The sequence below is a fragment of the Accipiter gentilis genome, chromosome 20, assembly GCF_929443795.1.
Source record: "Accipiter gentilis chromosome 20, bAccGen1.1, whole genome shotgun sequence".
In the NCBI taxonomy this organism is placed as follows: Eukaryota; Metazoa; Chordata; class Aves; order Accipitriformes; family Accipitridae; genus Astur; species Astur gentilis.
The window spans coordinates 12,481,798-12,498,077 of record NC_064899.1 but is presented as its reverse complement, the minus strand read 5'-3'; the positions used below and the strand labels follow the sequence as shown (position 1 = coordinate 12,498,077).

The following is a 16,280-nucleotide window of genomic DNA, read 5'->3' as shown; positions in this document are numbered from 1 at the left end:
GTGCTAGTGTAAGGTCAGAGTACAACCAATATAAAAAATTGGTATGATGAATTTTTTTAGTTTAAAAGTATGTGCTTTTCAGCCATCTCAATTCAAACATTTTAGCCTCCTGTAACATTTATCAAAGAGGAGTTTGAACTGAGTCAAAAAGCACTGGACCTTATTTTTCAACCTTGTTTTTTTTTTTTTTTTTTAACTGAGAGGGCTTTTAATTTCCCAAAACCATGCAACTTTTCCTTAAATACACTTATTTGGTTAACTACAAAGTTGAATTCTCCAATAATGTCAGTATTTGAGTTTCATAATTATCTCCAAGAGCAAAGAGTGAGATTCTCAATATTGCTCCACACTGCTCTGAGTCTGTTCCCAAGAGGTCAGTGACAAATTCTATTAGCTTCAGATAAGAAAATAGGCCAAGAATGAATGGGTTTTACATCTCACACCAAGTTTTCTGTTACTGCTTGCCAGGAAGCACTACCCAGTTCTACTTTTTTGGAGGATGTGAGCAGGAGAGCAATTTTTGGCAATTGGCACAACTTAAGACCCCCAAATAAGTGTGTATATATATATCTGCTAAACTTGACACTGTAAGAAGACAAAATTTGTATGCAGTAATGCTATTATCACGAGATTATTCACATAGCATTCCAGTATAGTCACAACATAATTTGCAAATTGTAATTGTAGTTCCATACTACAACATGGTTGGATATGTTCAGAGGTTATCCTCAAACTGAATCTCTTGGGTTTGTAATTACTGTGCAGTGAGGTTTCACAACCTTTCTGTATTACAATACATTCTCTTCAGTCAACCTCTATGTAACAAGTTTGCTCATTTAAAACCAGAATGTTTATTAGCCAAAATTGTTTGCACAGATTTAGATTTTGGCTTGACAATCAAGACAATAAAGACAGACAAATAATATTACTGATCAAAATAAAAGAATATCGGGAAGGGGGAAGTTGAAACACACAGTGGCTCCCTATCTTCTTAAGCTAAGTTATTAAGACAAAACCCAAAGGTCTGATATGCTTGGAGCCGCAGTACATTCTGAGTAGGAGCTTGAAAAGCAGTGCCTGATTCAGCAAGTACCCTAACTCAGGAGTTGCTGCCTAACCTGATGACTAAGTTAAGTTGTTTTGAACAACCTTGACAGAAAAGAACAAATGTAACAAGGCATCTGTAGCAAACAAAAAGAACAGGGAGGCACACCAAATTCATATGGCTGTTCTGAGTTACAGGATTTGACCAACACGTCCCACATCCCAGCAAGCACTCTCATCACTAAATATTTGTTATGAGGTATGGGCCATTTTCTTACAAATGTGTGAGCTACATTTAATTTTACATACATGCTTCACTATTTCTGTTTATTCTTTCCAAATTCTATTCTGTCTCTCACTCTAACCTGTCATAAAATCAGAACATATGTTCAGAGTTACTGTTTCTAGTATTTCTAAATATACCCTTGGATAATGGAGGCAAGACCCTCACAGAAATGCCAATCATTGCTTTATACTGCTACTCAGGACAAATATTTTTGTAGTTGTATGATTACTTCTAAAGAAGTAATCTATTAAAGTTTAATAAGAGTCTCAATATAAAGAAAAAAGAACAAGAGTCAAGAATATCTATTTCATTACTGCCTTCCCATTTTCTTCACCAATTGTTTTTAGGCAGCAGAATTTCCATTGTCCCTAAAAGTCATCTAGTTTGACTCCAATCACTTTTCAGGTGATGCATTTCAGGTTATTCGCTAAAATATTTACCTGATTACGGGCTCAAGATCAGCGTGCCTTCGCTCTTCCCTCTTCTGAAAACCCTGATTTAGTGCTCTTAAAATAGTCTTGTCAAATGCTTCAGTAGACAGTTCCTTTGGGAGCTGAGAAAAAGGTTAATGTGAAAAATGAGTAGCTGACATTTTAAAGACTATATTTGTTCACCATCAGTCTTTATACCTTTTGGTATCAACAAGAAACTCTATTGTTCCAGTCTAAGTAAGGTAATTTACAGACCAAAGGTACAACAAATCATCATAATTTAGTTTTGCTAGAGAAACACCTTGGTGTAAATCCTCACATCAAACCCAGCTGCAAGATGGTTTAAAGCTCTGTTTGAAAGAACTACATACAGAAATTTACCAATACTAAGTTCTTTTCCAGAGTAATTTACAGCCTTTTTTGATTTATTTCTTTAAATCTTTCACACACAGAAAATAGCTCTGAAAATAACATTAAAAAAAATTACCAGGGAGGACAAATGCACCGTACTTACTATCATCACTTAGCTACATTAAATTATTTTAAAGAAACAGGAGTAGAAAGGGGACTGTTTCAGTTATATAATACACTAGACTTCAGTGGGCAATATTGAGATTACTCAATAGCAAGTCCTTCTCCAGTTGCTATTATCACTGAAACTTATGAAAATTCATTGTAACTCTTTCCAATGCCAGTATTACAAAGTGAGGTCTTCTGATGTTCTAGTTCAGAAGGCAAAATTCCTGCCACTAAAGAGCATGTCTATTTTAAATGAAAATATTCCCTAGAACAAAGATTTTTCACATTTACCACTTCCAAAATAATGCACTTAAGTACATTAAAGCTGATCAAATTCATTAATTTATATTTTTAAAAGTCCTTTAATTTGGGGGCAATTAAAAGTAAACTGCCATAGCAAAAATGCTTTTTCCTGAAGTTAAAAGCTGTTGCTAATCTGGTTAATATCTACCGTCAGTTATCATCAACAGCATTAAGTAATTTACACTAGAGCAGCATCTTCCTCTAGCATATCTGGAATGACACCCAATCCAGAGTGCCAGCTGGATATTACATCCTGCTAGTGGTACAACAGCAAAGCACTAAGTAATTCTTTCACTGAATGAAAAGCTACTAATAGAGAGACACTATGTCTAACGTAGATAATTGCTTGGTAACATACCTAAAAGGAACTTCTGGAACCCACACAGACAGGTGCTGTTAGTATTGGATTAGTACAGTGCTATAGCACCTGAAGTGTATTAGATACAAAACCAGAAAGAAGTGCTGAAAGCAGCTGTTCTTAACTGACCCCCTTTGGCTTTAATATGTGCTATTGAGGAACTCTGACTGAAGAATTAGTCAGTATTAACCAAAAGGTACCAAATAGCTACTGCAGAAGCACAGAGGTAAGCAAACCTCCTGTCCCGGTGTTTTGTATTTAAATTTGTCCCCAGGAACAGCCACAACTTTTTTCTTTAGAACTTTCATTAAAAAGAATTAAATTCCTTCTGTAGTTAAAGATTCAGTTTACAAAACCAAGATTAGGTGCTTGAATTATCTTAACTTCAGGTAATGAGATATATGCTTGTAAGTAACAAGGCTTAGTCCTTCTTCCAGATAAGTGGGTAATTTCCTACATGCGAAGAACTTTTTTTGCTTAACACCTAAGAGAAGGTGCTCTTTAAATATAAAGCATCCAAGTTATCCCATTTACTATCTTAGTTTTTCCCACCAATGCTTCTATTCTGAAACAATTTTTACAGTTATCTTACTCCTATCACCACAACCTTGGAATTTCGTATCAATTATTTTGACCATTCTTTTCTGTCCTTAGGAAACTGAGCATACTACTTAACAATGCCATGCAGACTGGAAATAATAATAACAAAAAGCCAAAATGCAAGTGCATATGTACTGGACAGCATTCTCTTCTAAGTGCTTTTTAAAGCAAGGTATAAGTTTTATCGTGCTTTATTTAACAATTCTGTCTTTCTTCTCTACTTATGGCTATCAAACCAACACAAACCAAATATATTTTTCAGCTATGCACATTCTCCAGAATATCTCAGCAAGCCTGTAGCAGCCTGTGGTTGACTTCCTCTTGTCCTGCTATCTTCTATGTATCTAGAATCTGCTGGAGCAGTCAAACCAGCACACGGAACACTCCACATCTGAAGAGCTGCCGTCAGTCAAACTAGATGGCTCTGCAACATTTTGCATCCTGTCTTCCTGGCTCCTCCACCTCCTTCTGGCAGCAAGTAGGTACTAGAGAGTCCACTTCAGAAACTGGTGTTCATCTTTACTTTACAGGGAGAACAGGAAGCATGCAGTTGAACACTCATCTGCGGGGGATCCTGTATGACAGTCCTGCTTTTAAGGTTCTCTTCAGGAGCAGATGCATGTACCCTACGTTGTGGGACACCCCATCCGCAACCAGACAGGCCATCCGTAATTGAAATCCTCACAAATCAAGCTCTGGGAACTCTTGGAACTAGGTATTCCAACTAGATTAAAGCAGCAGTGAATACTCACTGCTTCATTTCTACAATGCTGGAAAACATAATGTTGATAACTGAAACAGTGAACAAGACAATGACCTTTGTACAGTAACTGGCCTTTCACTTGCAATTAACACTGCGGTTAAGAACACCAGATGCCATCAAAACATGCCCAAAGCAGATCTTTCATTAGTCCCCTGAACAGCGAGTTTAAACATATTATCTTCCAGAATAGGTGGAACCCCAAATATTAGACACTGGCAATGAAACACACAGTTCAAGGTCACCACGCACATATGGTCTGCATGTGGCCTATACACACAAATGCATTCCCTGCTTGGGGTGGGGGGCGGGGTGGGAGAACAACTTAGAGAACTTGTACTTTTTTTAAACACGCACACACGCACAAATAGTTGCTAGATTTTCCTCAAATGTAACTCCTTGCAACAGTGAATATGCCTGCCTTTACTCCACTGAAGAATACAACAGTAAAATTAAGAACTATTATGCTCATGGCTCTGCTTCATTAATTAAAACCAACAAATAACACTCTTTAAGGTCATTCTAACAGGGACACCAATAAGCGAATGAGCAGCACTTGTACCTATATGTTAACTCCGTGGCGAGTATTAAAAACTCATCTGGTACCTTTATGGTAGCTCAATTAAAACTGTAAGATCAATTTCAGATGAGACAAATTATTTCCTCCTGGGAAACTCCCTAAACATTGTGTTGACCTTCTTCATCTGTCAAGCTGCTCCACCATGATTTAAATGGTTAATGCAATTGTGAAGTACAAAAATCTAGTAGCATGCTTTTGTTTCTGTAATTACATCCCAGAAATCACAGATCTCCTAGACTACTTCTGAAGTTATAAACCTATTTTTTTATATATTTCAATACATACTTTTAGCAGGAATTCCTGAAGCTCCTGGTGTGTTTTTGTGACACATGTTACCGAAAGATCGGACCAGGTTACCTAGTAAGGAAGGAAAAAGAAAAAAAAAAAAAAAAAAAAAATGAGGAACGTTTCCTTTTCCAAATATCATACCAGCTATCTGATCTTAACATTTCCATAAATCTGACAATCTCGGTTTAAGAGTTAACACTTGCAGATAAGTAAATACCAGGCAGAACAGGGATAACTGTGTACTTTTTCAAAGACGTACTAATTTTGAGTGTACATTTTAAGATTCACCTTCATATTATTTGTGGCTAAAGGGAGTATGAACAAATTCAGGTGAATGCAATCAAGTCCCTCCAGATTACTGACTTACTGACTCAGAAAGAAGCCAGGCAGAAGGCTCTGTAATTACAGAACTTTGGTATCAAACAGACATCATTAACTGCAAAAACCAGGTACCAGATAAAAGGAGTGTAGTTCAGACATACTGGACTGAGCTCTTCTTGCCATTATCATGAGTAAAAAAAAAAAATAATAAAATTCTCTTTTTGTTCATATTGCCTATAAAATAAGTTTATCTGCCTCACGCTTGAATCTTACATGGTCATATAGAAGTTGTCGTAGGGTACAATTCATAGAAAAGTACTAATGCAAGTTACTGAAGAAGTTACTCAAGAATCAGACAGCATTTTGGTATATGCTTGCAAAAATTTTAGTAGCTTATTATTCTGACACAACATGCAAGTAGTAAACCAGCACCTTCACATGCGTATCTTGAGGAAGTAAAAAGAAGTAAGCTTGGTTAGATGAGTGCTGCCTGGCTTTAAGCCCACTTCTGGGCTTAAGATTCCCATTACATGCATGGGAAGATTCGGCAATTATAAATATTCATTTACTCCCAAGAGTTGATAGAATAATGTCAACCACCAACTGCCTTCAACGTAGTCTCCAGAAATGCCAGCTACTCTTGCTGCCCTCAGTTGGGAAGCCACAACTGTAATTGCTGTTATAACCTTAAAAAAAACCAGTGTCTGGGCAAGCATAAAATGATCTGCAGTGAGGAGCACAGTATATACCTGTACAGATGAGAAAAGGAAAGTCTATCCTAAAAGAACTGAGGTGGGAGAGTTCCAAGCTTACTCAAATACTTCCCAGAAAATCTCCACATTCCCCCTTTAACAGATAAATTCAAAACCACTGTCAAATCCATCTACATGCTGAATTTTCAAAATAGTTTTGTGACTTTAAATGTTAATAAGCCATATGGGCATTCTGTACAAACCTCTCCTACCTACTATTGTATTTTACCTAGTACTCAGTTCACAGACTATTTGGACAAAAGATCTACGACAAGGTTGAAATACTTGGGCAAGTTAACCTTTAAGACTTTGAAGGCTACATTCCACACTACTGTCCTCAGCAAAAGAAGAGGGCAGAATTTTTTTACAACTTTCACCTTCAGACATGATCAACAACAAGGTATCTGTTGCCACTACTTTACTTCAAAAACAGAGATAGTATGCATGTCAACTTAACTCAAATTTCAAGCTTCTAGTAATACCAGGAAAGACTAAATTCTGTAGTTCACATCCATTTAGAGAATACAATATCAAACTTTGGGATCAACACATCAGTTTTCATCTCAAAATGGCATTTTTTAAAGTTTGTCTCTTCAAAGAGTTCCCATGACCCATGTCATATGGCCAGTTATAATGTTTGATCCAAAATATTCTTTTGTTTGGGGGGAAAAAAGGTAAAATTTAACTCTGTGCACAAAACTGGCATACTACCATACTTAATAACTATTGGCCAAATGACTCATGATGTTAGTCAGTCCTTGCTAAGAAAATTAGTACTTTGATTCAAATCGAACATCACCACCAACAACCTTAGCAGCTATTATTTAACACCTACAGACTTTAATACCAGACCTCAATATCGAAAGCTTCTCTTCCAAAGTAGAAAGCAGCAGTGTTTCGGTTTTGTTTAAAATTCACTCACATAATTGTTTTTATACATTGCCTCTGGCTATTGTAATACATGAAGACTATACCAGGTAGGCCTTCAAGTTTGTTGACATATTTTAGCTTGTTTGGTTTTACCTTAACAAGCAAACAGACCCCAAAACCAACCAACCAACCCACCCTCAGTTTTGCCAAAAACCACAGGAGCCATTCTCTTATGGTAAACATTCATGAAAGAGACCTAAGATGACCATATGACTCCAAGCAATATATAGCTGTAGACATAAGAACTGCACTCCTATGTCACTTGAGCAAACGATCAACTAGTTTTAGAATTCATTGTAATGCTTACCCCAAATCAGGAAATGCCAAGTTTCCTGAAGTCATGTCACACACCCAGCTATGGCTGGTGTTTTACACATTCCCACCTTATGCCCACAATTACATAACACACCTTATCTGCACACAGAATCAAAGAGAATTATAGGATAATTCCAAGAATCTCTGAAGACCCTAATGTAATTAAAAATTGCCTTCTGAGCAGGTATTGAAGCAAGCTATATATATCTACAATACACAGATATCCTGAAGACAATTACTTTAATATTCTGGAGGTCATTTGCTTACTTTGAATGTGTACTCCAAATGTTTGTCAGCCCTTTTTCTTGGTACTCCTTTCAGGGTTATCTTCTCAATGTGTACAGCTGAAAGAAAAACACCTTATTGTACATGTCAAAATTACAGTCTGAAAATGCAACTACTTACCTAGCCACTGAGAATCACCGTATGCTATTTGACGACTCACACAACCCCACTCTTTCTCAGATGCTATATTACTATAACAAACTGCAGGGGGCAGGTGGAGCCTTGTTCTCTACAAAGTATTTCTCTGGCCTAACCACTACCCCTTCATTGCAGATCATGGGAATCTGTGCATTACCCAAAGAGCTTATTTAGACCAAAAGTCACATAAATACAACAATATAACCACTCTAAGTGAAAAGTCAATAAAAGGAAATCTAATTGCATCTTTACTCCAAGAAGTAACAAGTGCTGATAAAAGCCAGTGACAATGCCTTCTACATTCACGTTTCTGAAACATCGAGTAGTAATAAGAACAAACTAAGGCAGAACCACTGTATTTCTGAAAGGCACTTAGGTGGAAGGAAACACTTGGGGAAGGCCTGAAGGAGAGAAAAATGAGAGTTAGCAAACAGAAAATGAAGAGGAGAAGCCGAAGGCTACTACAATCGTACTGTAGAGAATATGATTAAATTTAACTGAAAAGGAACAAAGGTAATTTAAAGTACTTGCTACTTTAACATTTCTTCCCCATAGTCTACTGTATTCAGGAATAGGCAAGTTATGGCTGTGACTTAGAAAGAAGCAGCACCATATGGCTTTCACAGCCTGGAGATCTTGAGGGCACATGACATTGTTCAGGTAATACTCTATAAAAATCCTTATGTAGCCAAGATGGGCTTTTCACTTTTCCTGCTATGCTGGCCTAAGAACTAAACAGAATTGTATTCCTTTACAAGCATGAACACATCTTTACATGTAAAAAGTTTTATTTAAAAAAACAGTTTGAGGAGCCCTACACCATCAATGCTTCCTTTCAATGCTTTTGAAACTTTTTTCTTTTTTGGGGGGAGGTGGGAGGATGGTGGTGTTACCAGATAATGTTTTCCTTTCAATTTTTAACTGCGTGGGATATATTGGGAGATACTCATAATAATAATAATATTAAAAAATAAAAATCAACCTCCTACAAGTGTATGTTACAAAGCTTATTCTTGGAGATTAGCTAATTACCATTTCATCTAACTTGAACATCTTTAATGAATTTTGTTAAAGTTAAAATTAAAGTATCATCCCCATCAAACATGCCATTTCTAATAGAACTAAGTATTGGCAATTTCCTTAAAGGAATAACAAGCCAGCATATAAGCCTAGTGATAGTATTACAGCTTCCAATCCTTGCAGTAGAAAGACTGACAAATAATGAGTCTGCTGGTGTACGCTGATTGTAACCCTCTACCTGCAAGTTAGAGAGCTAGACAATAAGTTCGTTTTTATCTGTTAATGAAGATTAATTATTACAAAGCAATCTGAGGTGAGCTAAGGATGCCAGACAGTAACATACATCAAGATACCATGAAAAGCCAAATGTTTAGTGACCTTAATCTTTACCTGTCTGGTATAGATAAAAGCACTGTTAGAAAAAGGACGATGGCATAACCTGAGTTTTGGTGCAGTAAAGTTTCTTAATGGCCAGTGTTAAAATTGATACCATCAGCTGAGTTGATATTCATAAGTTAATTAAAAAGTTGACTCCCATGACTGGAACTGAGAATAGTGGTTTAAATTGCATTTCACTACATGCATATATTTAGTATACATAATTATGGAAACTAACACCATTAACATTCACAGACAGTCTTCTTTTCTAATGAGACTGTTTATTTTAAACTATTGAATGCTCTCATGTTAAATACATTTGTCCTCAAGTATAAAGAAATTTTATTACACAATGTAATACCTTCAGCTTCCGTTAACTTCTTTTTGTTGCTGTTGCATGCTTCACCATAGTAAGTGATACAACAGGTAATTACACTGCTGTTGCTGCACAGCTTTAGTTCCACAGTTTCAACAGACCACTTTAAAATTCTCTTTCCACAATTACACTTTAAATATTCTAAATGGCTAGACCGAGAAGAAATGTTTGAATATACAAGCCAATGAGGCATGTTACATCTCTACATCTATTTTGGACACAACAGGTGTTCAGGAGGATTAAGTCAAGCATGTATACATTAAACTGCTTTCATTTTAGAGTATAAGTCAAGATTTCTAAAATTTATATTCATCACAGCTGAGAATAAAAACTATGCTTTATTATCAGTGCTATTTCTAACCCAGTAAGGAGATTTCTGTAGTGGGGACTTTTTCTATCACATACCTATATAGCAAATATCACAAAATGATTCTGATCTGTCACTGTAGTTTCTAACTATGATAATGCAAATGCTGAGAAATACTTAAGCTCTTTGCTAGATTCAATTATTCAACTTTTCTGTGCTTCTGTTACTTAATTCAAGAGCGTTGCTAAAGAGAGTCTCCTTTTTGTGTTTCTAATTTTTGAATATGAACACTTTGAACTCTGTAAAAGGATTTGAAACAGGTTTGTTGTCTGTAATCTGCCATAATCTTTCTCTGTGTTTTTATTCAAGGAATTTAAACTCTCAATTTGCCTGCCTTCAAAGCGTAATTAAATCTCCACAGTAGAAACAAAAGGACATTTATGAGGACAAAAAGAATAGCAATAGTTTTCCCAGATTGCCAGCTCTTCACTACCTGCAGGATAGCGTAGACTAATTTTGAGTAGACAAGTGATTTGCTAATCTTTTTGGAGAATAAAGGGCAAGAATAAATCTGTTTTCAGTAATGCTCATTTCTTCAAAGAGAAGAAACTGTGCTGACAATTGCACAGAAGAGTTCCATTTACACTCTGAAACCTTGTTCTCATTCTCCCCAAAAGAGCGAAGAGACTGACTTCTATGGAAAGCCTCTCACTTCTCCAAACTACCACTTCTATAAAACCTCCTAATTATGTGGTTTTGCCTTCTTTGTTTTTTTAAGACTAATTGCATACAACTGAATCAAGCAGCAAAAGCTATCCACTGTTTCACAGTACCTTCATGTTAAGTTTTACTTTAAAAATCTGAACACCGTTAATACAATTGCATTAAATTTTCATGTTTTCTCCCTAATCCCACCTCTTTTTTTCAGGAGGAAGCCTATTTGCAAACAATTTTCATGCATGCAGTCCCTAGAAGTTAGCAGCTAACAAGAACGGCATCTTGTTATAATAAAGAAAAGATCAAGCAGGCAGCAGAGAAGTTATTATACTTACCAATCATTGCAGTTTCTCATTCAGATAAACAGCAAGACAGATGCAAGATTTGTACAACTCCAGGCAGAGTTTAGCGTTCAAAGAAACCTTAAAGTATTCCTCAAAAGAAACCTCAGACAACATACCTTCTCGCTGAGGTCTATGGGAAGCTATTGGTAGTCCATCATGAGGTGCTGTGGTTCGTTCTAGCAAACTGGTCTCATTACTTGACATGCAGTCACTATGGGAAAAGTCATTCTAAATTGAGAAGGAAAAAAAAGGAAGTGTCTTAATACAATGTATATTATCAAAGCTTGCTCTAAACAGCAGAAATAATAATAAAAAATTCCTTATTTGGTATTCTGTGAGAGAAAAACCCGAAGCTCTTGGCAGTGGCAAAAATGTGGTCATTGGGCATTAAATTCTTACTTTATTTATGTATTTATTAAATGTCAGCTATAACCGCCAATATTTCACTGACCTTATTTTAAATACAGAATAGGGTGGGAGGCAGGTCATGTGCCTTTAGGGTATCTCAAGCTAGCCAATTCAGGATCATTAGCTCAGAGCTTCAGTGCTAATTTACTGTTAGTATGAACTCTTTCAGTTACTAACCTGTGAAGTCATCTACTTGCTACACTCTGAACAGATTCTCCTCAATTATATTCATGCCCTGTATCTTCAGCCTGCCTCCTCTTCAATATAGGAAATCATGAATAACTGTTTGGACAGCCTATGAGGACATACAGTCCTAACAGCTAAATCTATGCACCTCTTACTAACTAAACATTTAGCACACAACCAGTTGCCACCAACACCTTCTCCTCCATAGAGAAAAGGACAGACTGAAAGCTCATCTCCCCCCACATTTGCATGTAGACTTCAAAATTATATGCCAAGAAATACTACTGTTTTAATACAGTGCATAAGGAGGGACAGAACAGGAAATCATACAAGACAGGTAACATGGACAGATAAGTTAAGAGAAGAAAGAACAAACTAGGCTAATGACAAATTAGAGAAAAGTATTAAATGAGCATGGACTTCAAGTGGCTTCTCTAGGGTAACAAGAGCCTATGTAATTTTTTTCCCAAATTAAGATAAAACATTAAAGTATCAATGTACATGTTCTTCAATGACCAGGTCTTGTTAAAAACCAAACTGACCAACCAAGCTGAGATTCAGGCATGTTGTAAAATGTCCAATGATTTCAGATGCAACTGCTTTTGCCAGCTGACCAATGTAATTCCATGTTTTAAGGAAATGACACATTGCCTTAAGTGAGGCACCTCTATTTATCTGTAACAAGCAGTATAACATATGAACTTAGCAAGTACTTAAATGCCATCAATATGCAAATACCACATTGATGATAGCAGCAGTGGCAGCAGCACAGAGGGGGAGAGAAGGTGGTTTTCTGTTTAGCACTACACATCAACCAAACACTGTTTTTTACTAAGCACTGGAAGCTAAAACAGAGGGTAGGTTTCTTGGGAAAGCTTTCAAAAGAAGCAAGTTAAATAGAGGACATTCAATGCACCACAAATATTTTGCAACTGGTCTGCATGTAAACTAGAAGGTAAATAAATAGCTGTCTTACTAGTAGCTCTATAAAATAAATAAAATTCCTGGGAGAAATGGATACTTTTTGGAGATATATATTGAAAGTTCAAAGTCTGTTTTCTCATTCAGGATGAAGAACATTGCTCCACTGAAAGACCTTCAAAAAAGATGGTTGGAGGACAAATATAAAACTTAAGACAGTACTCTTATTTTTAAATTCAGGAAGTGTAAGATTCTGGAAATAAGTGCCAGAATATAGGTGATTTATTTTTTTTTCCCGAAGGACTTGTGCAACATGATAGGACAAACCAGCAACTAAGACTAGTTACCTTGTTTGGTACAGAGGGCTCCAAAACTGTCACAACAGGCAGACTAGAATGAGGAAGCACAGAGGTGTCAAAAGACATCAGAATCCCCTTGTAGTTTGTGAATTCTTCAATGAACTTTTTCAGATTTGACAGATGTACCAAGTAAAGCTGGCTTCATCTTACTAAACCAGCTTTACATCATCTGTAGCGTGGGCACAAACTGTGGCAACTCCTAACAATACATTCAACTCATTTAGGACCCAGTAAGACATCAAGCCTGCCCTGGGCATAGTGTTAATCTAACTTCCATCAGTCACATCAACACAGCAGTACACAATTAGCAAGTGAACATCTATGTGCCTTTAGACTGCACTACAGATGGTCTGAGGAACTGAACTGACATTTTAGCTGTTTCATCTAAATCAGTGTACGGTTTGTGTTCTACACTGACTGTCAGTAATTTCAGGTTTCAAAGCAATCAGATTTAAAATATAGAGCATGCTTTGTTTCCTCAAGATGAAACTGACACTGGTCCCTAGTCACTCAGTAAACAATCTCAACAAATTTAACTGTCCTGGTTTCAGCTGGGATAGAGTTAATTTTCTTTCTAGTAGATGGTATAGTGTTAAGTTTTGGATTCAGTATGAGAAGAATGTTGATAACACACTGATGTTTTCAGTTGTTGCTAAGTAGCATTTAGACTAAGTCAAAGATTTTTCAGCTTCTCATGCCCAGCCAGCAAGAAGGCTGAAGGGGCACAAGAAGTTGGGAGAGGACACAGCCAGGACAGCTGACCCAAACTGGTCAAAGGGGCATTCCAGACGATGTGATGTCATGTCCAGTATATAAACTGGGTGGGTTGGCCAGAAGGGGTGGATTGCTACTTGGGAACTAACTGGGCATCGGTTGGAGGGTGGTGAGCAACTGCACTGTGCATCACTTGTCTTTCTTGGGTTATATTTTCACTCTCTTTTTGTTATCTTCCTTTTCATCACCATTACCGTTATTATTATGACATTTTACTTTTTCTTTCAAATATTAAACTGTTCTTTTCTCAACCCATGAGTTTTACTTGGTTTCAATTCTCCTTCCCATCCCACCAGGGGCCAGGCGGGAAGAGTGAGTGAGTAGCTGCATAGTGCTTAGCTACTGGCTGGGCTCAAACCACGACATTAACTATCAAAAGAGTATTTCATGCTTCAAATATCTAATAAATTATGAGTGCAATGTCAGACATGCAAAAAGAAAGGAAAATAGCTGTATACCAATGAGATTGCATTTTAACAGCTTTAGCAAATATCCAAGTTTAGTTTAATAAACACAAAAAAAAAATAACCCAACCCACAAGCATGCTCTGGAGATCTCTTCAGAACTCCCATTGATACTGTTTCGTCAGACATTTCATAACAACTGTGGACATAATCAAACCCAAGTACTTCACTTTTTAAGTGTTAACTCCTGGTCATGTATTATTCACAAAACTGCTGGCATTTGAGCATTAAAGTTACCCTGTTAAAACTGTAATTTATTTAAGACTGTCCATAAAAAGTACTACTACTATGATTAACTGGCTGTGTCCAAACCACATAAGCTAACAAGTTTAGCACATACTTCGGTACAAGATTGAATGTCTTCCTGACATGAAATCCAACAACTGAACCAAGATTTCTAGTGAAGATCAATGTCAATTCTCTGGCGGAAGTGAGGTGTTCCTTAAAGTACAGCCACACGCTTTGCCAAAGCAGCTGTGGTATCTTTCTTCCACACTGCATACAGAAGATGACAGACATTTGGATTAACTCTTGAGAGAGGCTCTCAAACTATTCACTTTCACATTTCTAAGATGTCTTCTTCCACCTCCAAAATCATCAGCATAAGAGCTGAAGGCAGTGCTTCATTCATTTTAAGTAACAAGGTGAGACTTCCACCTAATCAATTACTTTTTTTAAAAATTCATAAATGGATCTAAAACCAATCGAATTTAAAGTCAGACCTTCTTCTGCATTCAAAGTCAGGCTATTTGTTTTGATTAATGGAAAAATAAATTACAGTCTATTCTAATAAATAATTGCTAGTTAAGAAGTCAAAGAAATTGTGAGCAGTTTCTAGAAGAGAGGTGTGGAAATAAGATTTACTTCAAAGATGTATTCTGCTCAGCTTATGTCAAAGAAGCGTTAACTATTGCTGCTACACTTCCTAATACTAGAAACCTGCTTCTCACCTAGCACATACATCATCTTTGTAGCAGTGTTCAAATATTTTTGCAGAGAATTACTCTAGAATGGTTACTTTTCTATCCATGGCAGCGTTCCGTACCAGGTGAACTACATCCACATTTGAAGGCTCCCTCTAAACTGAAAAATATTACATGGTTCAAACCTGTACTTAAACAAGTCGCGATACCAACGATTTCGGAAATCATCGTTAACTGTAAAACAGTTCATAATTTATTCACTTGAAAAAATTCTTCAGCTAGAAAGTTAAACCAGTAATATGTACTGCGTGTATTCTGTGAATGACAGCTTTCACGATACCTAGTGGAACACAGGAGGTAGATAGTAGGGTAATCCAGGGCAATCATAGTTTTACTTTACAGCCTGAAAGGGTTGCTCCTCTGCCAGCTCCAGACCCTATCTTAAGCTGCATTACAACCCTTCACATTTAGTGTTAGCTACTCTGACAGTCCTACATCAAACACTCACAAGTAACTAAAATACAAGTGGCACTGTCAGAGCAGACAACTCTAGCACGCAAGTGACTGGAAAGTCAAGGCAGCCTGGAGGGCCTATGAGTATTAAGAGTGACATCATGGGTCGCTACCTGGTGCCAGTCACACCACAAACACAAGTCCTTTAAAACTGGGTACGCTGCTGAGGAGTTCCTGTCGATGGTCATGCTGTATAGTGCTAATTGTGCTAGTCATTTCCTGTCAATGAATAAAATGTATGCACACAACACGTGCAAGTGTAAGGTTAATTCTTGCATAAGCCTTTGTCACTGCAAGGCTTTCACATGCAAGGATTCACTGCAGCTCATAGTGCTGCTGCTAATGATTAGAATACAGTGAAGCAAGAAACGTGGGTGGCACAAACCAGTTGCCAGATAATTAATTTAATAATCGCACAGATCTTTGTGACAGGCTAGAGGATTAACTACATTTCTCCTTGAAAGTGAAACGAGCTAAGAGAGCGCTCTAAAAATTCTCTCCTCTCACAATCTAGACCAGAGTTTTGTGTCCAAGACATCTTTCCTCATATGGTTGAAAGCAAGTACCATATTAAAAAAAAAATTACCTATCACTTGAGATGTTTCCCAGGACTGTAAAGACAAGCACCAAATGTCTGAAATGGAGAGCCATCCTGCTCAGAAGGATGTTGCTCTGTATAA

General features: G+C 36.9%; 1 protein-coding gene across 4 annotated transcripts in view; it reads right to left on the bottom strand.

The window, feature by feature from the left end:
• ZCCHC2 (zinc finger CCHC-type containing 2) overlaps positions 1-16,280 on the bottom strand; it is a 44,322-nt gene that overhangs the window by 18,160 nt on the left and 9,882 nt on the right. For all 4 annotated transcript variants that reach the window (XM_049823791.1, XM_049823792.1, XM_049823793.1 and 1 more), the window contains exons 2-5: positions 11,169-11,280; positions 7,755-7,831; positions 5,167-5,238; positions 1,771-1,883 (exon numbers count right to left, since the gene is read on the bottom strand). In XM_049823791.1, the coding sequence (XP_049679748.1) occupies positions 1,771-1,883; positions 5,167-5,238; positions 7,755-7,831; positions 11,169-11,280 (374 nt within the window). The remainder of the gene's footprint in view (positions 1-1,770; positions 1,884-5,166; positions 5,239-7,754; positions 7,832-11,168; positions 11,281-16,280) is intronic.